The sequence below is a fragment of the Amia ocellicauda genome, chromosome 11 (assembly GCF_036373705.1).
Source record: "Amia ocellicauda isolate fAmiCal2 chromosome 11, fAmiCal2.hap1, whole genome shotgun sequence".
In the NCBI taxonomy this organism is placed as follows: domain Eukaryota; kingdom Metazoa; phylum Chordata; class Actinopteri; order Amiiformes; family Amiidae; genus Amia; species Amia ocellicauda.
Window position 1 is genome coordinate 20,603,329 of NC_089860.1, and position 22,015 is coordinate 20,625,343.

General features: G+C 36.4%; 1 protein-coding gene across 2 annotated transcripts in view; it reads right to left on the reverse strand.

Annotated features, from left to right (window-relative positions):
• Positions 1–22,015, reverse strand: part of LOC136763119 (PRELI domain-containing protein 2) — a 64,763-nt gene that overhangs the window by 40,692 nt on the left and 2,056 nt on the right. Inside the window, exons 2-6 of one of the 2 annotated variants that reach the window (XM_066716861.1) lie at positions 21,200–21,257; positions 18,413–18,486; positions 17,182–17,342; positions 13,938–14,043; positions 7,144–8,520 (exon numbers count right to left, since the gene is read on the reverse strand). In XM_066716861.1, the coding sequence (XP_066572958.1) occupies positions 8,464–8,520; positions 13,938–14,043; positions 17,182–17,342; positions 18,413–18,486; positions 21,200–21,257 (456 nt within the window). In that variant the 3' untranslated portion in view covers positions 7,144–8,463. Of the gene's footprint in view, positions 1–7,143; positions 8,521–13,937; positions 14,044–17,181; positions 17,343–18,412; positions 18,487–21,199; positions 21,258–22,015 lie in introns of those variants that run through there. The other variant, XM_066716860.1, reaches the window with a different exon arrangement.

Below are 22,015 nucleotides of genomic sequence, written 5' to 3' on the forward strand. Positions count from 1 at the left end.
TCAGTCAAGCAAAAACATTAAGCACAATAGACTTCTTTTTGTTGTCCCTCACTTAGCTATGCACACCATTAAAGGATTGCCTTTCATTGAAATGCATGATATAAGATTTTTTTATATATTTATTTATGAAGGAAATGCATTTCAGGAAAAATCGACCATGCATTAATAAAAGGAGAATTCACATAGAGCTATGCATTCAAAAAAGGATATTATACTAAAAATGATATCATATTATTATTCATTGTCCAGTGCCCTTCAAATCAGATGGCAAGAGCAACAGATGTGCTGGGGCAAACACAGTTTAGTATATACCCAGCATACAGTCCTTCGATTTTTCTCTATATTGTTCAATATTGTAAATGATTCCATGATATACTGATAAAATGTGTATCTATCTATACTCACACACACACACACACAGACACACACAGACACACACACATATTTAGGCCTTTGGGTCTGTATGAAAGTCAGGTCATTGCTATGTTTGACGTATGTCTAATAAAACCTCTCTCTTGATATGAAGGACATGCTGAATCATTCCTGATTAAATTCTTCCTAAAAAATATTAATGAGCTATAACTAGCTGACAATTCATGATTGATATGATTCTAACCATTTAAATTCTTCTACTCCCCATGACTATTGACCACAAAGTGAATACTATGTATGGTACTAGCTCTTCTGGGTTATTTCTTCTCCGAGTTATTTCTTCAAGACCGTACATTTCTTTGCATTGTATACCTCCCTTTAATAATGTGTACATTTCCATACTAAGGTAGTAAACGGTATTGCTGTTGTAGCCAACTGGGATGCATTTACTTCCAGAACATGTTCAGTTCAACATGTTAATGTTCAGCGACACCCCGGGCAGAGTCACAGCTAGGCTTGTGATAAAGCTGTCTCTCGGGGGAAAAAATAAAAAGAAAGTGCTACTTGAACAGTGTCGCTATGGTAATGGACTGAGAGAAACAGCACTTATTTGGCATGGTGGCATCTGTCAACACACACTGTACATCCACTGGGCTGACAGTAATGTTTTTAACCTTGAATTCCTGTTTCTGTTTGGATGTAGCCAATTACCCTGCTAATTTAATATTTAATCATCTGTATATAGTCTGGCACCCCCTGATTTATTCTTCGTGGAAATATTACAGCATCTGTGATTCAGAAGATCCGAAAATACAGGCAGTTCTTAATTGTGCTGCATTTTTCCAAAACAAAAAATTTCTACTCTTTTCAGTTTTCACAACTATCAAATAATTACGCCTGTAGACCAGTCATGTATTTTGGTTACAGGTGGTTACAAAGAAAAGTGAAGCTTATGTTGAGAAGAATGTCATACCCAATACTGCTTTACTATTTTTGTCATCCCTTTCCAAAAAACCTAGAATTCAGCGTTCGTGTTGGTGTCAGTGTCATATTGAACCATATTGTTACCAAAAACTGTCACTGCATTTACTAACCGCGGACCTCTCTTATTCTCCACCATAACAATTACGGTAATGGCGCTGATGATCCTTGACTCCTGTGAAATAGGAATATATAAATAAATAAAAGACACAGGGATATGAATGAATACATGAATAATAAAACTCTGAGTGACTGAATTAACTACCGCTTCATCGCCACTCATTTAAAATGCACACAAGAAGTGTCACGCCAAAATGTCTCAGTATCAGAGATCTAGCTCACCTTATTGCTTTCCTACAAGTGACTCTCCTGTAGCACACTGTGTACATTTCGACATTCACAGTCTTTGCTGGTTGATATCAATTCTCTGCTTGACTGATAAGTCATATTCAACCTTTATTAACATTTTAATTTTAATTACAGCAACCGTATATGCATGATGAAGTTGTAAGTAGAAGCACGTTTCTATTCACCCTGGAACCAGTTCAGACATACAGCAATCAAAAAATAATAATAATTAACAAATATGCCTCTCATTTTCGATCTTCAGACTCAATCACCCATATCATTTTGGTTGAGGCCACCACCCATTATTGACCCCAGCAGACCTTAACCAATCCCTGTGTTAACAAATGTTTTGAATAGAAATTGCTGTAGGTAATGCTCTGAAGAAGTCCGTAGGGGAGCTAGTTTTTCAGTTATCTGCTTCCTGGGGAATGACATGCTCTGTAATTATGTTTTTTTTTTCTTCTTCTCAGCGTGTCATCTACAAGGGAAATCTAATTACTATTGCATTAGTCGAGTTCTAGAAAGTCACAAACCTAAGGGTGGAGAGAAGAAAAGTTTGAAATGAAAATATTCTGCAGAAACTAAAAAGTCAAAGTAGGTTAGTTGATTGTTATAATTACAGCAGTATGACACATATTTGTAGGTTGATTAATGTGTATTATGTTGACATTTAAGCAGAACATGTAACCAGAAGGGGTCTGTTATATAATTAGCATGATAACAGAGTAATGTGGGAAAGTCTGCCAAGAAATAAATAATAATAATAAAGTGAATAACCAAGCCAGTCCTTCCCAAAACAGTTGTCCCATGAATTAAATACTGTATGTATGAAACACTTTTTTGTAATTGTCAGTACTGCAAGTTACACTTCCATTGTAGTGTACAAAATGTAGGAAAGACCAGTCCAGTCTGGGAAAACACTTTCATCCAAGGGAGAGGGGTCTGTGTGTTATGTTATGTTATGTGTTATGTGTGTGTCTTTTTTAATTCTATAAGTAAATGAGCAGCATACTCTAATTATAGTGATTAGAGGGAGGGAAGAGAGAGAGAGAGAGGGAGAGGGAGAAAAGTCTCCCTTGTTTCTGGCTAACACAATAGATAACGACACCCGATTATAATGTTTGGATTCACTAATTTCTCTCTTCTTTTCCACCAGGGAAGCAATGCTGACAGTTGCAGGCAGCACCAATTGCAAAGTGCCCTCAGCAAGCCCTGCCAGTCTCACACATGACATCAAAGCAGTCTGCAGTCCACAACTTCCCACAATGTATGACAAAGTGTGTATGTATTGAGAGTTGGCGGTTGTGCAGGGGGGCTGCCATTTCATCTACATACAACCTACAAGACATCACCAAGAACATCTCTGCAAAATTAAAGCACTGTCATAGAGGAGTAGCTGCAGGGGAAAAAAACACGGCTTCTGAAAGGGCTCTATAACCTGCCGTTGATGTTCTTTTTCTATTGTTATTTTCCATTATGTTTTAGACTTCATCACATAACATCTCACTTGGCGGTGCATGAAATTAATGGTTGAAGCAATTATATACCCAAGATGCATTTGTACAGTCTTCAATAGATCATAAAGGCTTTTTTCTTTTTCTTTTGAATGCACGCTTTAAAGAGACTTTATTGTTGTTGTTTTATCATCTTTGAAAATATGCATGTTTGTTGTTTGTTTTTCCATGGCTTTGTCTTGGTTAAACGGTGCACTTCTCTGAATACCCGTACAGTGCCCCAATTTGATGGAATGGGTAGTAATGAATGGTTCATTGTAACAAAAAGAAGAAGAAAAATCGTAAATGACTTTAATCTTAATGCCATCCTTCATTCACATAGGAAATGTATATACATGATGGTAAGAGCCATGCTGGTGAACAAGACAAACAATTTGGACTAGAAAGAATGCAAAGCCCTGCCAGTGCTGGATGTATTGTAACCCTTTTTTCATTTTTTGCTCCTCTGTCAAATGACTTCACTGGGGGATGGTGCATTTCTTTAATGTTGAGACATAAAGAAGATGTCCCAGAGGGCTTAGCTTTTGTCTTTTTGACATGTTCCCTTTTCATTTACCACATTGACATTGCACAAGCAATACATTAACAGCCAGCTCTACAATATTGCCTTAAAAAGAAACAATTTGAGCATCTTGGGTGGTAGGTGGTTCTGAAGACTGGGGGCTGGAGTGCTACAGCATTAGTATGTATTCAGGCAAGACGTGACCATTATGTTCCTTTGTGCTGCTGATGAATGAAAGACAAGCATTGTTGTGTTGTTTAAATCCATGGAAAGATATTTATATCTCTCCAGAATAAACCATTAAACAAACAAACAAACAAACAAACAAAAACATGTTATATGAAAAGGTTCAGATAATAACTCCACTGTTATACATTGATAGATTCTTTGCTTCCAAACCAGCAGTTGACAAATATTTCAGTTAGTCACAGAAATAATAAATCTCAAATCATTATGGCATGTTGATAAATTGTCTCCATTCATTTAAAGAGATTAAGTTTTATTGTGCCTTACCTCCTTTTGCTAGACAGAATTGTGGTCAAATTGTTGTTATCAATTTCAGTATTTTCACCAAAATGTTTTTAAATTCAGCTTAACTTGTGTTTTAAATTATTGGTGCAGCCCACTAGACTACATACCATCCCAGAATAACACAAGAATACAAAAGTGAAATTTGAAAGCATAAGACAGACACACAAATAAGTCAAAGCATGGTAACTAATAGCAAATGTCCACTAAGCTCATATGAGTAGGCTTCCGCCAGAGCAGGATTGAAGAAGTGACGGAGGAAGTTAAGTGATGCTCTTATCATAACTGAGAACCTTTCCAACAAATGCAAAATTCTTCAGACAATAAAACAAACAAATTAACTGTACTAATTCTCCCAAGAACTGATTTTGTCTCCAAATCAATTCATTTGCAACGGCACAGGGAAACCTTTTAAAATACTCGATGTAAACATATTATCCAATTACAGCATACAGTACAATTTTCCGATTTTAAAAAGAGAATGCAGATGAAACAAAACAAAAGGTTACTTGCTATATTTTCTCCGGTTATCATTTGGAAAACAAAGAATATTGCTGGCCTAGAGTACAGCACCTCTGCTGGACAATCCGAGAGATGAACCGAGGTATAACTGTAGTGATTGAGGAGCAGTCATATGACAGTTAATTAGTCAGTGATGGCCCTAATTAAAAGTGGACTGAAAGAGCATAGCTTTGATTCAGCTTCTGATTATGATTTCAGATTGATAATTAAAACAGATGAGGTCCAGATAAGTGTAAGGTCGGGTTCAAGGTCACTGGTGCATTGCCTTAATAAGAAGCAATTTAATCTCAGTTGTCCATCAAACTGTAAGAAAACACCACAGATTCCAGTCGGTGTCATTGTGAAAAGGTTAAGACATTCTCTGTTCACTACAGGCAACACTGCAGCCGCTTCCAATCAGACTTTCAATATTTCTATCAACTCCAGAACCCTGAAATTCCACATGATGCTAAGTAAGAAATCAAATTGAGGTTTGACAACTACTGCACCATAGAAACAATGCTAGGAGTCCATCACAAGTGCTTCTGGAGACACGATGCCTGGAAATTGAGGTCACTGGCCTTTGATTAAATCATTCTCAATGAGTTTACACTCTTTTACCAATGTCTTTTTATATGGGTTTGATCAGGTGAAACCTAACAATTGAAATCATAACCTAGTCCATGATGTACAAGGAACTACCACACAATATACCCAACCAGACAGAGCAGAGCCCACGTGTGGTGGCACTGTAAGCATTGAAAAACAACTCCCCTGGGAAGCAGTTAAATAAGCAGAGAAAGCTCTTTCAGCAAACCTAATTAGTTTTGACAGCAGTTGTGGTGGGGGTTATTAAAGACACTCTTCCAATTTCACCTGCTAATAAGCCACAAATGAAGGGGGGGCGGGTTTGTTATAACTTTAGTCCACTTTTTCCTCGAGTAACTGACTAGATCTGGCCAATGTTAATAACCTACTCCCTGAAAGAGACATAAGACAAGGAGACGAAAAAGTAGAGAGGAGTAGGAGTTAAGCCTTTCAAAGTGAGAAAAGAGGCCTGAGGATGGAAAAGCATATGCCTTGAAGTGAATGTCCTATTTTTAGGTTAGCACATACATGCCTTCCATTAAGACAGCTGTCTTGGTATACTGGCAGTTTACACATGCAAAGGATAAACCGACTATTATTTTAATTCTTCTAAGCCTTAGACATACCATTACTTCTAGTGGATGTCTGAAACAAGAAAACACATTATATGAGAGTTCCAACTGTGACCGAATTTATACTCAGCACTGAAAGCTTTAACGCACACCTAGAAAGGTATTTCTCTGAAACGACAACACAATTAAAGTTAGTTAGTTCACACAAAAGAATAGAAATACAGATTTAAATTAGAAAGTAGCATCTTAGTACTACTTAGGAGGGTTACTGAAGCTGACATTCAATTTCTGGACGATGAGAATCACAGCACATTATCTTTTGACCCAAGGCTAATCAGCCCAGCCCAGTCACTCACCGAGTTTTGGGACCATGTGTTGCAATTATCAGAACCAATTCTTTCCGACCCATCAGCAGTATTTTGTACACATTTATGCATTTCCCAACAGGTAAATAACAGACAATTTTTTTTTTTTAAGGGAAGATCCTGATTTATAGAGAGCTGTGGAATCATCATGGTTCTTAGCGGCACTGTGGAAAACTTTATTGACCAACTCGGGTGACGGGTTGAAAATTCTGTGGTTCATTAAATCTTTTCAGTCACTGGAACATGGCTATAATAGACTGTTAATCTCTTTCTGGAAATATAGTGTTGGTAAAGTCCCCAATACTATTTCAGATTTGCTTGGATTAAATATTTGTATTATTATACTTTCATATATAGTAACTTGCATACTACTATGAACATGAATTGGCTTTATACTACAGATACAAACCTGCTTACTTTTACATATTATTACTGATGCATACTACTCCTCAACTACATTATAGTACTACTACATTGATTACAAACTATCACTGATATTAGACTGCATACTACCATACAAATAACACATTTCCAATAATATACTTGTACTTATACCTGATCCAAGGTTTGACTATATGGACTGTAGGATCCTCTTTTCAGGGCAATTTTGAATGCTGTATCAGGTTCTGGTAAATGTGCCACAAAAATAAAAAAAGAAGGACAACTAGTCTTATTTCCAGAATGAAGGCCATGAGTAATTGTGACACACTGGGAGAAACAATAATTTTGGGAAGAATATAGGAATGAACAAGGTAAACTGCAGTAGTAACTTCAATCTAGTTAATCCAGGACTGTGACAATATTCATAATGATGATGATGATGATGATGATGATGAATATTTCAAACAAATGTGTTCTACAACAAGAAGGGCGACACTTCAGAAAACAGCAGTTTATTTCTGTAAACACATATACTCCTTAAGCAAATACTAAAACAACACTTTTTTAACCTCAATGCATCTGTGCTCATAAACATTGGCTAGTGGCTCTCAGATCATCATTTGCAAAGCAATAAATGCATATGCAAACCAGAAAATCTTATTGAATATGAAAATGGCTCTGCTGCAATGTACTGCTGAATTACGAAAAGAAAGAAAGAAAAAGGAAAAAAGATGTACCATATATACTCAATTTCAAATGTTTTATGTTCCCAAAAGGTTCCATTTCCCTGATAGAGGTAATAGTGCTCTGTCGAGGAACGTTTTTGCATTTCCTCACCGCGCTGCAAAATGCTAAATTCCTGCCTGTGTTGAACTTAATTAACATAAATTACTGCAATGTGCGATTTTATTATGCAGTGCATCAAAACCAATCAAAACATGATCCTGTAGCAGTTTTTTTTATTATTATTTACGAACTACTGCTTGCTTTTATAACACTTTAAAAAATACTATCAACATGTCTTTTTCATTAGGAAAAATTAGAAAATACATTTTAAAATACAAATATATAGTCTTTTTTGCCTTTGGTGAAACATGTACAGATTCTGTGATTCTTTTGCAAGGTCATTGGGTTAACTAATCTTCATTCTAATATTGCTGGGGCACACTATGAATAAATATAAATGACATGTCAATTTAATGTTTTAGGGTTTTTCATGTTTCTTCTATATTTTCTTTGAAAAGACAATGTACAGATACTCTAAAAATGATACCAATTAGGCATGAAATGAAAATCAAGAACCGAAATTTTACTAAATGGACTTAGGGTAACTCTTGGGGTCCTCTTATCAGCAGGACCACACAGGCCCTAGAAAAAAAGAGTTTGACAAGCTTGCTCTTTAATAACCCTCTTCTACAACACCTTGTATCTTCTGTGATCTTTTGTACTGCAATCAAATTTGGGGGCAAAGTCATGTAAGCTTTAACATGTTTAACCTTTAACTTAATCATCATACTACTAGTTATCATAATCATAAAGATGTGATTGCAGGTCTTTTAATTTAAGAAAGATGTTATTCAATACGGTTTATAATTTAAAAAAAAATCACTTTATATGTATAAATTGTCCTCTAGACATTGGAAGTGTCTTTTAGGTAAGCATAATAAGATGAAGCGTGTGGTCCGTCCTTGTGTGGTTGAATTCAATAGCCTGTGTGTTAGCTAGGCTCGCCGTCTGCCAACTTAACTCCTTTCCTTACTTCCGGAACAGCTGGTTTAAAAGATCAGTCTTTTAATGGGAGAGTGTATTTGTTAGGAAAAGGGACGTCCAAATCTTTGTTCCAGGATGGTCTCCATTATATGCACACTCTGTAATACAAGACACACACCATGCATTAAGTTGTGGACATGTTTCAATGAGTAGGAGTAAAACAGACAAATTAAATTGATCGTATTTGCATTTTGAGGATTACAAATCAAATAAATAAATTGCTGGTACACCTCACTCTTCTACTATATTCTATAGAAGGTGCAAATTGCTTTAAATATAGATTTTAAGATTGGATTTTTCACATTTACCATCTTTGAGAAAAAAATCAGGATTTGCAAACAGTTTTCCCCCCGCCCATAAAGCTTGATATGTGCATTTATAGATAGTGGAGTATTTATTTTTCCCTATTGTTCATTGCCAATTCGAATTTTACTCCATAATGCCTTTTCTTTGACATTGTTCAGTCATGCTTCCAGCTTCCAGTTTCATTTTGATAGACTGTCAACCACACAATACAGACTGTATGCACAACCCGCACTTTTACACTGATTTCCATATATAATACTTGTGCTGCTGGATAACCGTCTGTAATATCCTCGGTTAATATACGCCGACACACACGCAAAAGCAGAAAAGAAACAAAGTTATTAAAACAAAAAGTCAGCAGCATATGTCATGCCTGTGTCAGAGGGAATAAAGATGATGGAGTATTAAAGGATTTTAATACAGAATAACTGCTTTGTTAACACTGTAAAGAGCAAAACCACAGCAGCAGCTTGTGGGCAGTGATGGCAAGCTGCAAAAGCTATGCTGGATAGAGGGCTTTAATCGCGTCACATAGTCATACTTGTTGAACACAAATAAATTGAACACTGCATATAACAGGGAGATGTACATGCGGAGAACAGAAGGCAAGAGTCAGCCCAGGCCAGAAAATTCAATTCAATTGACTTTTGAAATTTGCAATCCGGCTAACAAAGAGAATACTACACACCTGTTTTTAATGTATTCATATTATTTATTTAATCGGTATCACATCCTAAATTCTTGCTAATAATTAAACAAGTTGATTAGCCACCGCACATGCAAGGTGGCTATAGTGTTTGTTTGTTTTTTAAACTTTGAAATCTATGTCTTGTACTCTTTCTGTTTTTTCATTTTACAATTTCATGCTTAAAATGTGTTTCCTGATAACATGGCTGTACATGTAACTAAAGTTCTTTACAATAAACCATTTCCCCTTCTGGAAAAACAATTTCAAGCTAGAGGGCATTAAGAACATGTCACTGACCCCTTTGTTGTTTTCATGCACTCATCGAAAGAATATTGTTCATCATTTACTTTGTTACAATATGTCAAGATAACCCAACAACAAAAGCATCTCATGACTTTCAAGTAGACCTTGTGGATTCATTTTAATGATCATAACCATCCCTGGAGTTAAGTTTGTAATGATATGGTAATCATAAACATGTGAATATGACAGTCTTATTTCTAATGCTGGTTTCCAAAAAAAGCCATTAAATCCTTTGATAGCACACTGCCTTCTCTGAAAATGTCACACACTGTGAATACACAGGAACATATCAGTGCTGTCAAGCTCTTTGCTCATGGTTTTGATCTCACGTTGAAAGAGAAGTCTTTAGACTGCTTTGCCACTAAGTTCCCCCAATACATGTCCCTTGAAAGCAGAGGGAAAGAATAGTGTGCTTGTTAACCAGTTACGTCTCTTTACATATACAACAGATTTTGTCTAGGAGCCTGTTTCCAATTCAATTACCTTTCCTCTTGTGACTTTTGCCATAATGCAACACATGCGTTTGAAAGGATTGAAGATTATGAAAGGACAACTGCAAGTCATCACAGGGCATCGTTTTGGTAAAGGATGATGAAATCGATACACAAATCAATACACATTCTTTCATGTAAACTTCAAACATGTGCAGTCCATATGGATCTGAGATTAAAGGGTCTTAATTTACACTCCTTAAGTGACACCACAGCATTCATCATCCACCTTCGTATTTATTCACTTTAAAAGCTTTTACAGACGGCCAAAATAGCAGATTCATTTTAGAAATGGTCTTTAAATGCTATAGGCAATTATTCCCCACATCAGCCCGCTGGGAAAAAAGTATTAAGTTCTTTCAAGAATTAAAGTGTGAAAGATTAAATTGAAGGAAGAGGAAATCAGGATGCCACTTAGACCAATATTTAAGAGTTAATTGTAAAATAAAAGCAACACTTGGGAGTTAAGTATATGAAAATGTATAATCTACATTTCTTTTGCAAGCAGGGCTTTTACAGGTCAGTTTTCAACTATTTCCTACACATGCCTTCTTTCAAAATTTCTGAAAATCCAATATTAAAGTAGCCAGTATACTGCATACTATTTATAGGATTCCTTCAATTCGTATTTCAAATACGTTTTTCTCACTATGATCTAGCACTTGCATCCTTTAAGCATCCATGAACATTAGCACTAGTTTACCTGCTGAAAGCTGAAATTTAGCATAGCCATTATCTCACTGTGAACATTTGGCTGAAATCTCTGGAAACAATGGAAACATCATAAGTGGCTTAAACATACTTCCTTCTGTCAACACCAAATGCAAAGATCAATGGGAAACATCCACAACAGCACTGCCTACATTCAATGGTTATTTCTGCTGTCAAGTTCAGTCTTCAAAGCTGTAATAAGCGTTAGTCATCTGTGTCCATGTCTCTGTAAAATCACAGAGATCTGATGCGTGTATTTATTAATATTTTTTTGTCATTGAATTGATGCTGTTTAATCTGCAAAAACAGGTGCTACAGAGTAGTCAATCAGTCAGTGGTGAAATTCTTCAATTCTTGTAGTGAAATGGAAGACTCCCAAGAGCAAATCACACTAGTGAAGTCGTTTTCATTTTTCTTTTTTTTCAGAAACAACTCAACTGAACAGATTTGATCCTAAAAGGTCTCTCTTTTCCATCAGAGATTTACGTCACAGCACACTCACTCGTTTATTACTCTAACAGGTGCACTGCTGTGTATCACCTGATTGCAGTTTAAAGCTAGCAATTTTAATGGAAAGCAATTACTAATAAACGCATGGTTCGTAATCAGATTTTCTTTGAATTGACTGAGAAACAGGCACGGATTAATAATGCTAATTACAGCTTCGGAGGCCAGCAGTGACAGCGGAGAAAAGAAAGCAGAGAGAGGGTAACCCCGAAGCACTCAATTTGATATCTACAAGCTCCGAAACTAACAAAGAACGTATTTTTCCACTTTGAATAACACATCAATGTATTTTTTTCTTCACACATGCAAGTTCCTTCTGCTGTTGGTTCAATTCATACTGTTATTTTTTGGTTTGTTTATAGAAAAACAGGTTGTACCATGCTTGATTGGCTACTTTGCTCCAGGGAAGGCATGCAAATCCAAAGGAGAGTTTAAAGTTTGTTCTTTGTTAGACATAAGTGTATTCAAAAGAGGTACCAATTCAAATAGAATTTCACAAGTAATTTGCTCTGTGGTGGACACTAATTTAATCTGCTGCCAGCATAAAAAAAATCTGTTCTGCAAATTGGGGTTTGTTAAACAATGCCTTGACAGACTTTAAGTATATCCCCTCAGCATGCGACTGCATTTGTAGATGGATATTAAGGGCATTCGTCACAAAACCTCCTGCCACAAAGCTGACGCACATTTGGTTTCCAAATTAGAAATAACGCTTTTAGAAGAGCATGAAACAGTTTATCCAAATTGACAATCCAGCCATTTACACACTAGATTGTTTTCTTAAGGGAACTCTCCTGCAGTACTAAATGCAAGCCGTCACCCATCAAAACTTCTCTTAAGTGCTGTTGCAAACTTAAGATGCTTCCAAGCTATCTGCTGTGTACAAAGTACTATCCCTATTGCTTCTCTTACGCACAGGCAGTTGTGCACATTAATTTGACAGAAACGTGTTCAGTATTTTAACATTAACATGCTGGCATCAAATGCATTGTTCCCGGACTTATGTTACCTTCACAATCCAACCCCAGCCAAAACTTAGGGCCTTATTTAAGATCAGTATGGTGTAAACGTACACACCCTAGGTACTATAACGACTTGCAGAACAGTTTGATAAGTGCTTTGGAATTGCTGGAAGTAGTAATGTCACTTTGGGAGAGATTAACTTGCCGCAACAGAACACATTAATTACATTCACATAGACTAATTAAACTGTTATTAGACCGACAGTTAAATCCCCATCAAACATGGATTAAGCAGATAAGGTTTTAACACCCAGGTTAAATATATCGAATCACTTTTATATATATGAACAATCAGCATTATGTGTTATGGATTATATGGGTGTATAGTCTATATTAAACAGTAATGCTTTCCTTTTTCCCTCCAAATATATTTTGTATACCACTCAGAATATTTTGCTTGTTGTTCAAATTATTGTAATAAGATCTTTCATTCTTCTTTCAATTTATTCTTAGCTATCATCATGCAACTTAAACTAGAGAAAAAACAACTACAACTGCTGACTGCTGTGCTTGAGAATTCATGAATAGATGCACGGAATCTACAGCCGTCTACAGTATTCAATTTCTGATCGTATTGTAATGGGTTTCAATTGGCAACAAAGTGAAGGATATCTCCCTCCTAAAATAGCAAATGGAAAAAAATAAGTTTCACATCCTGGCATAAGTTGTACACAAAACTAAACACCCAAATTCAACTGTGTACCATCTACAATTCATAGCACTTCCCAGGATGTTGTCTTCAGAAAGAGTTTGACAAGCAAAAGCCTTAGAGATGTCTGCCAAACGGCAAAAACACAAAACAAAACAACACAAAATACTGACTGGCCGTAGATTTCCACTTGCCACTCTCAATGGGCTTGCCTTTTGACAATGATAAAACCTTTTTTCCTTCTAAACATAAATAACAGGGCAGTTGTGGAAATGAAGAAAGAGCTGCTTTTAGCAGAAAGTAACACTGACAAATGGGATGGCTTGCTAGTGTGCAGGGAATTTACCTCCCACTGGTTAATAGCTTGACAAATATTAAAATTAAAATAAGCCCTTAAGAATTGAGACATTTACATTAATCTTTTGACACTCATACCACCTGACATGTAGGCTGGCTTGGTGTACATTTGGTAATAGATTGTAATTTCATGATACATTAAATGTTATCATAAGAAAGTAAATAAGAAATCCAATATGAGTTTACTTTGCAAAACTGAGCATTTGTCTTTTTTCCCTTTCATACATGACTAATATGGATTTGAAAAATTGTTCATCAGCACACCACTCCGATCCCCAGGTAATCCTGGTCACAGTCCGCTTGATTTAGCCTATACGCAGAACAGCAGAGTTAAAAAAAAAAACATGTATATAAAATCAGTCATTGTGTTGCGTTAAGGTTCAGCATGTGTCCATAGGCAGATATCAAATACAGTAGAAATGTGGGCATTTTTAAGAAATATGAAACCTTAATAAGCTGGAACAAAGAAAGAAATACTCACTTTTTTCACTCCTTTGCTGAAAAATGACTTGGCAAATACTTCAATCAACCTGTTCAGTTTACCAACACCAGTGACCGCGATACTTCCTTGCTGGCAGAATTCAGTCCTGCAAATAATAATAATACAAAAGAATCACCTCATCATCATCATTTGATAAATGTGATGCCTGTGTTTAATTTAAGTATATTCTGGAAGATGGTAAAGTAACTTAATACTTTTGCCCCAATGATATCGTTTCTGTAAAGCACAAGACCTGCAAACTGCAATTAACTACATTCTACTGTGCAAAACACTGCTTGCATATCCTGAGGAAGAACAATTTTATACACTCAGTAGCTTAGTCGGAGAGGTAGACAGCATTTTACATAAAACATGAAAGCCAATGAACTGGTATCCCTAAAGTAATACAAATATTTCTTGAGAGGTAGCAAGGAGACATGTCCCCACTCTTGACTGGAATCTGAATCTGAATAATCAAAACAGTTCAGAGCTTTCACTTATGTATTTCTGGCTTGTTTTGAATTACCACACCAGACAACAGATGTCTCAGTCCAGCAGTCCTAGGGTGAAGGTATCGATTTTTGGACATACTAAATAATTTTATAGTAACAATTTGCAGTTATTTTGTCAAGGCTATTGCAATTTCATAAAACAAGATGGTGCCGAGATGTTTCTGAACTGAAGCCAGGATTTTTCCACTGTACAAAAAATAAACTGTAAACCATAATCAAAACACACTTGCTTGAGTATTTTCTGCAATCAAATGCATTCAGACTCGAAGCAGAGAAGCACTTAATTTGAACACAAAACAAGCTCCCATCAAATTTCTATTGAACACAAGATGTGAAATTGTTTACATTTACATTTGCTTTGAAGATGATGCAAAATAAAGTAGAGCCCTCCAAACATATTTGGAATAAGTGTGTTTAATCAGTAACTAATTACTCCATCTATTCAAAATCCTGCCAGCATTTCAGTTCAAGTGAGTCAATACTCTTTCAGTAAATCAACTTGCAGTACTTACTGACTGAATGTTTAGATAATATAATTTGTCATAAATCACACCTTGAAAGTTTTTTCAAACTTATCTACCAGGACCAAAACAGCATCTAAATGAACACTGTGATGTCTGCAGAGGGATTATGATTTGCACTTCTAAACTGGGGAATATTTATTGGTAGTTTCTTATCACAAGTGACTTAAAATGAGAGACTATTTAAAAAATCCAATAACTGGAATAAACCTTTGCAAACCCCTATTAGGAAACACTACTAACTGCCCTTATTCTACTTTTACCAAATAGTTTGATTTTTTGGTTTTATTATCTGATAACAAAATAGCTTTACAATGCTAGTTTCTATGTTAATATTTCACCATTTATTTAAAAAGGAATACCAAATTTAATTTACTCATCACTGATAATAAATTGCATTATAAACTGCTGCACAATTCAATCTTGAGAAAGCTGCTGCATGGCCCATTGGCAACTATACCACTGCTGTCATTTTTAACTACCCGAAAATTACAGTCTATTACATGAGCCATTTGAGTGGTAAAGCCAGCTTGTCTTTTAAAATGCTCTATACAGTGATGAGTGCTTCTGTTATTGTGCACTATCAAAATCACACTGCTTACTGGGGGTTCTTTTTTTAAATCCAGAGTAACATAAAACTGTGTAATTACAATCAATATACCATAGGTGAAGTAAATAGGAGCAATTCACCAAGTTTAAAACAGTTAGTCATGGTAAGATACATGTTTTCAGGGATCTCCCCCAGCCTGAAACACAGTATTTATTTTGCAAACTAATGCATGTTTCTAGTGCATTCTGTTCATATCAATCTCAGTTTATAGTAACACATTCTACCACAGAAATATCTAATTTGTATAAATGTGAATGAAACATAACATGACCATGGCTAGGGAGGGAATCATCCAAATCCCATACAATACTACAGAGAAAAATCACCAGCGTATAAATATGTTAGAAAACTTTAACAATGTATTAATTCTTCTCATCCTTTCCAACAGAGGCCAAGTATGTTTTGCTATAGAAGAATTTCACACCACTGGTACAGTACTTGTTCATTCAACTGGTTTCTGTAAAGTATTTGTTCGCCTGCATTCAGAGGAAGGCAGCAAAGACAAAGAGTTCATTGGGGAATATCGATCAAAAATCAATGCCTACAGTACAAAGACATCCAGAGTGCATCATTAGGATGACCGGGTTACCTTAGGAAGTCTATTAATGAAAGCCATCTGCATAAATATTGAATAGATTCAAGGAGCTGATTTCTCTTAATATTCTGCTTGATGCCAGTATAGTGTAGGTGTCAGTAAGTACAGGCTTTGCGTCATTATTTTCAGCAATTATCTGTGTTTGTAGCAACATATTTATAGAAACATTTATTTAATTAAACATTAGCATGGCAGGAATGTAACTATAACAGGGAAAGCACACATCCAGTTAATGCATTAGCTTTTATAAAATCTAAAAATAGTACATCCCACCAAATGGATCTTTGTGCAGCTTTACTGAAGAGATCTATTCTAGAATTCATTGGGCTTGACTGAGCAAACTTAAAGTGTAAAGTAAAGTGTGTTTACAGGGGATGGAGGAGCGCTGCCCACAGTCCAGTGGTTCAAAGCAAGAGGATTTCTGATACATGCATGCATCCAAAAGCATCAGAAAGCCATGCATCTGGCAGGTGTGAGCTATAAAAGGTCATAGAACAGCCATTTGTCTTGACTGGTTTTATGGAATAATGATTCAGGCTGTCAGTGGAAAAACACTTTGCCAACCAACCAGATGCATGACATGCCAAGGTCAGTAGGTCAACACTCCACTTGAAGCAATGAATTCCCAGAACGGTTACCAGTGCAGCTTTATGCACTGCACTGAATTGATTCGGATTCTTGTACAGGTCTGTTTGCCGTTTCTAAATCCTTGTTTTATTTTATTTTTATTTTGTGGGTGGGGGGGGGGGTTATTTTGCTATTTCTTCTTTTATTGTTTTCCCCAAAAATGTAACACACATTGTGTTTGATTACAATGCTGGCTCTTGTTGGTGTAAAACATGGCACAATAAATACAAAATGCCAAGATAATTTTATGATACATTACTTTCAGCTGCCTAGAGGGGAAACTGGCTTAAAGTATTTGCTGTGTAAAGCATGTTGAAAAATTCTGTAACAAGGCCAACAACAATAAATATATATTTATTAACTTTTTTTTTTTTTTTACCAGTTTGGGTTAGCTGCACTTTCTCTGAAAACAGACACTTCGTGTAGGGTTGCATACTGGGTCCATGTTAGACAATGGCTTTTTACATTCATAATTCTTTGCTTCCTATCCAGCCAGGATTCCTCTTCAAGATAGACGTCATTAACATTAAAGATGTTAACCTGAAAAACAATCACAGTGATTCAGTCAGAAAGGAACTCTCTCTGCTATAATGTATAAGTAACTCAGTAAGTACATATGAAAACATTGCAGGCGATCAAACGCTAAACTGGTCTATTGCTAATCTCAGGCACAGCACGCAGCCCTGTTATCTAATCCTTAAATAAAAAGCAATAAGGAAGCAATAAGGTGTTCCTAGACTGGATATCTTTCACATTTGTTTTTCACACATTAGTTCCCTTCATTAGCATCTCTTTATTGATTCATCACTTTTCATTTCATTCATTCAGTAAACATGTTTGCAGTTTTTATTTCCTTGCACTGAAAGAGGTTATATAAACACGCTGCTGCTGAAGATCTAGGTCTGGGGAACAGGAAATAGAGAACAAAGCAAGAGAACGCCTCAAACTACTTAAATCCTGCGAGGCCCTCTATCTTCCTTGCACTCTTTAATTCAGATCCAACAGTTTGATTCAATTATTGTGAGAAATGTTCAGTAAACTCTAACAGGTTTTTAACTGTGATTCAAAGCCTAATACGTAAGGAAATGAACACCTGTGCATTGTTTGAGAAACACATCATGCATATTTACATTAGCATGTTTGGTGGGGGCATTCTGATTGCCAATTCTTATTCTATATTTTTAAGTTAACAAATATTTATTTTCTTACATTCAAGAGAACCGTGAAACAGTAGATCAATGTGTTGCAACTAATACTGCACAAATGTGATCAGTGGACTCTGGCCAAAGTTCAGTGTGCCAGTAATAAAAAGCACCATTTAAATAGGTCAAAGCATGTGTATGCGATTTATGATTTCACACTACCCAGCTGTAAATTATGCAAAATACAAAAAGAGAAAAGAGAAAAAGAGAGAGAGAGAGAGAAAACTATATACCCACAGAATACTGTTTACAATATCATGTAAACCTTAGTGTTCTCCACACCCTGAGGACTAGATACCTACTTTAAAATATAAATGCAGCTATTCAGTGTGGGGGAGGGAGCAACAGGATGACGGCACAGTGGATTTATTGAAATGTCGGGGTGTGAGAAGAACCAAGTCAACATACCTTTTTTAAGAAGTTAGGCAGCACATTGTTGCAGGTTGCTATCCTCCTTCTGTAAATAATTCCTGAAATGCGGTCTAAACAAAAGATAAATATAAACTCAAGCATTCTTGCACATCCCCTAAGGACCACTTTCCCTACCTGTCCAGTTTCATTAGTCTGTGATATTCTCCAATTTATCTTTAAGGTTGTCAGCAATCCTTGGAACCACAAATAAGTGTCACACTAATTTAAAACTTTATTAATACACTGCAAAAGCTGAATGGAAGCTAATTTTCTATCAGTTATTTTGCACAACAGATCTGAAAATACTAAAGAGCAGTTCCATTAAGATACAGAAATGAACTTGGCTCCGTTGTCCATAGGAAATCCAACCTGAATAATATTTGAAGTGCTTGGCCTAAATTACTTGTACAGTGAGGCAAAAAAGTATTTGATCCCCTGCTGATTTTGTACGTTTGCCCACTGACAAAGAAATGATCAGTCTATAATTTTAATGGTAGGTGTATTTTAACAGTGAGAGACAGAATAACAATCCAGAAAAACGCACTTCAAAAAAGTTATAAATTGATTTGCATGTTAAGGAGTGAAATAAGTATTTGATCCCCTATCAATCAGCAAGATTTCTGGCTCCCAGGTGTCTTTTATACAGGTAACGAGCTGAGATTAGGAGCACTCTCTTAAAGGGACTGCTCCTAATCTCAGCTCGTTACCTGTATAAAAGACACCTGTCCACAGAAGCAATCAATCAATCAAATTCCAAACTCTCCACCATGGCCAAGACCAAAGAGCTGTCCAAGGATGTCAGGGACAAGATTGTAGACCTACACAAGGCTGGAATGGACTACAAGACCATCGCCAAGCAGCTTGGTGAGAAGGTGACAACAGTTGATGCGATTATTCGCAAATGGAAGAAACACAAAATAACTGTCAGTCTCCCTCGGTCTGGGATTCCATGCAAGATCTCACCTCGTGGAGTTTCAATGATCATGAGAACGGTGAGGAATCAGCCCAGAACTACACGGCAGGATCTTGTTAATGATCTCAAGGCAGCTGGGACCATAGTCACCAAGAAAACAGTTGGTAACACACTACGCCGTGAAGGACTGAAATCCTGCAGCGCCCGCAAGGTCCCCCTGCTCAAGAAAGCACATGTACAGGCCCGTCTGAAGTTTGCCAATGAACATCTGAATGATTCAGAGGAGAACTGGGTGAAAGTGTTGTGGTCAGATGAGACCAAAATCAAGCTCTTTGGCATCAACTCAACTCGCCGTGTTTGGAGGAGGAGGAATGACCCCAAGAACACCATCCCCACCGTCAAACATGGAGGTGGAAACATTATGCTTTGGGGGTGTTTTTCTGCTAAGGGGACAGGACAACTGCACCGCATCAAAGGGACGATGGACGGGGCCATGTACCGTCAAATCTTGGGTGAGAACCTCCTTCCCTCAGCCAGGGCATTGAAAATGGGTCATGGATGGGTATTCCAGCATGACAATGACCCAAAACACACAGCCAAGGCAACAAAGGAGTGTCTCAAGAAGAAGCACATTAAGGTCCTGGAGTGGCCTAGCCAGTCTCCAGACCTTAATCCCATAGAAAATCTGTGGAGGGAGCTGAAGGTTCAAGTTGCCAAATGTCAGCCTCGAAACCTTAATGACTTGGAGAAGATCTGCAAAGAGGAGTGGGACAAAATCCCTCCTGAGATGTGTGCAAACCTGGTGGCCAACTACAAGAAACGTCTGACCTCTGTGATTGCCAACAAGGGTTTTGCCACCAAGTACTAAGTCGAAGGGGTCAAATACTTATTTCACTCATTAACATGCAAATCAATTTATAACTTTTTTGAAATGCGTTTTTCTGGATTTTGTTGTTGTTATTCTGTCTCTCACTGTTAAAATACACCTACCATTAAAATTATAGACTGATCATTTCTTTGTCAGTGGGCAAACGTACAAAATCAGCAGGGGATCAAATACTTTTTTCCCTCACTGTATATAGTGCGTAGGAATTGACTTAATGAGCTTTTAACACCCAGCGCTAGAATGATTAGCTGGTTTAAATTCAGTGTACTGATGGCAGAGCTTAGTAAATCTGGTGCTAATTATTTAAAGACTAGATCAGATCCACAGATGGGTCTTTCTTAATAATTTTAAATGACATCACTTATGAGCCAAATTAATTCAGCAAGTCAAATATTTGCCTACCTTTATAATTATGTGTGTAAGCAAAGTGTTAAATAAATAAATGCCAGCAGGACCTGAAATAGCATAAGGTGCATATTGTTTGCACAGAAGAAGAAAAAGATCTATAATATCTATTACAGCTGTTCAGCGGCAGTATGATTGCTTGTTAGTGATGAATATGCACAGGGAATGGGGACTTGGTGGACTGGGTACAAACCATTCCTGCTCCAGTAAGTTCATCCTGATACTTGCTTTTACTATATTTCTTGCATTTGCTGCAAAATCAATATTATCCACCCAGAGATGTAAAGTGCAAGTACAGAAATACAAATGGGAGAGAGTGCTTATTCAAATCATTATCTGTAGTCAAATTAATAGTGATACATCTTACAAAAATAACCCGATCATACATTTTTGGTGACATTTTCCTCTTTATGTAGTGTAATTCCTGATAACTTAAGTGCTACCTTCTTACCTCAATATGTTTTATTGGCAAATAGTAATATCTCACTGTGGGTAGTTTTTTCAGAATTGTATATGACTACTTAATCTCTGTGTGTAACAAAATGTCTGTACCCTTAGAAATATAATTGAATATACATACCTATTTTTTCTTCTACAGTTTGAATGCCTCTGACATGTTCCTCGAGAGGAGTAGGATACTGCAATATAAACATTTTACCACATTAACAAAATATACTGTATATACATAATTGTATATACTAATTGTATGTAAATGTATAGCTCCCCTCAACACCAATTCAGCTACTTATATAGGATACATCTTAAATGTTTATTTATAATTTATAAATTAAACTATTAAATGTTCCCTAACTGTTTTATACATTTATTAATGACACCTTAATCTACAGTGTACCAAACGTTCATCAATATTGGTAAATAACGGATTCTATGGAGTTTAAAAAGATTGTAGTTATTGAAGGTCACATCCCTCTATTTCAAAGCAAGGAGCACTCTGTCTTTTGTTAAATGGGAAAAGGACAAATCTGAATTAAGTTATGACAAGTTCACCAGTCAGTTGCAGATTCATTTGAGGAATATGGGGGGATGATTTCTGCCATATCTGGATTTGGTAGAAATATGGGTTATCAATAAATGGTAGAGGAAAATGTCCTTGTGTGAACTTCACATTAACTCAATTAAAAAGTTTGGGAGTGACCTTAGCTGTGGTTATATACATGTAGCCTATAGCTCCCATCCACAGCAATGTAAGCCCCATCTTCTGAACATATATATGTATGTTAGGGATGTTTTGTTATGTTATTTTTAATCTAACACTGTGGTTTTAGCTGTGCATTAGTGATTCTCAGCAGAAATACAGGAGGGATTACAGAAGCAAACAGGAGCCTGCTTTACAGATCCAAAGGTTAGTGAAACCACTACACTTCAGCATGCGCTG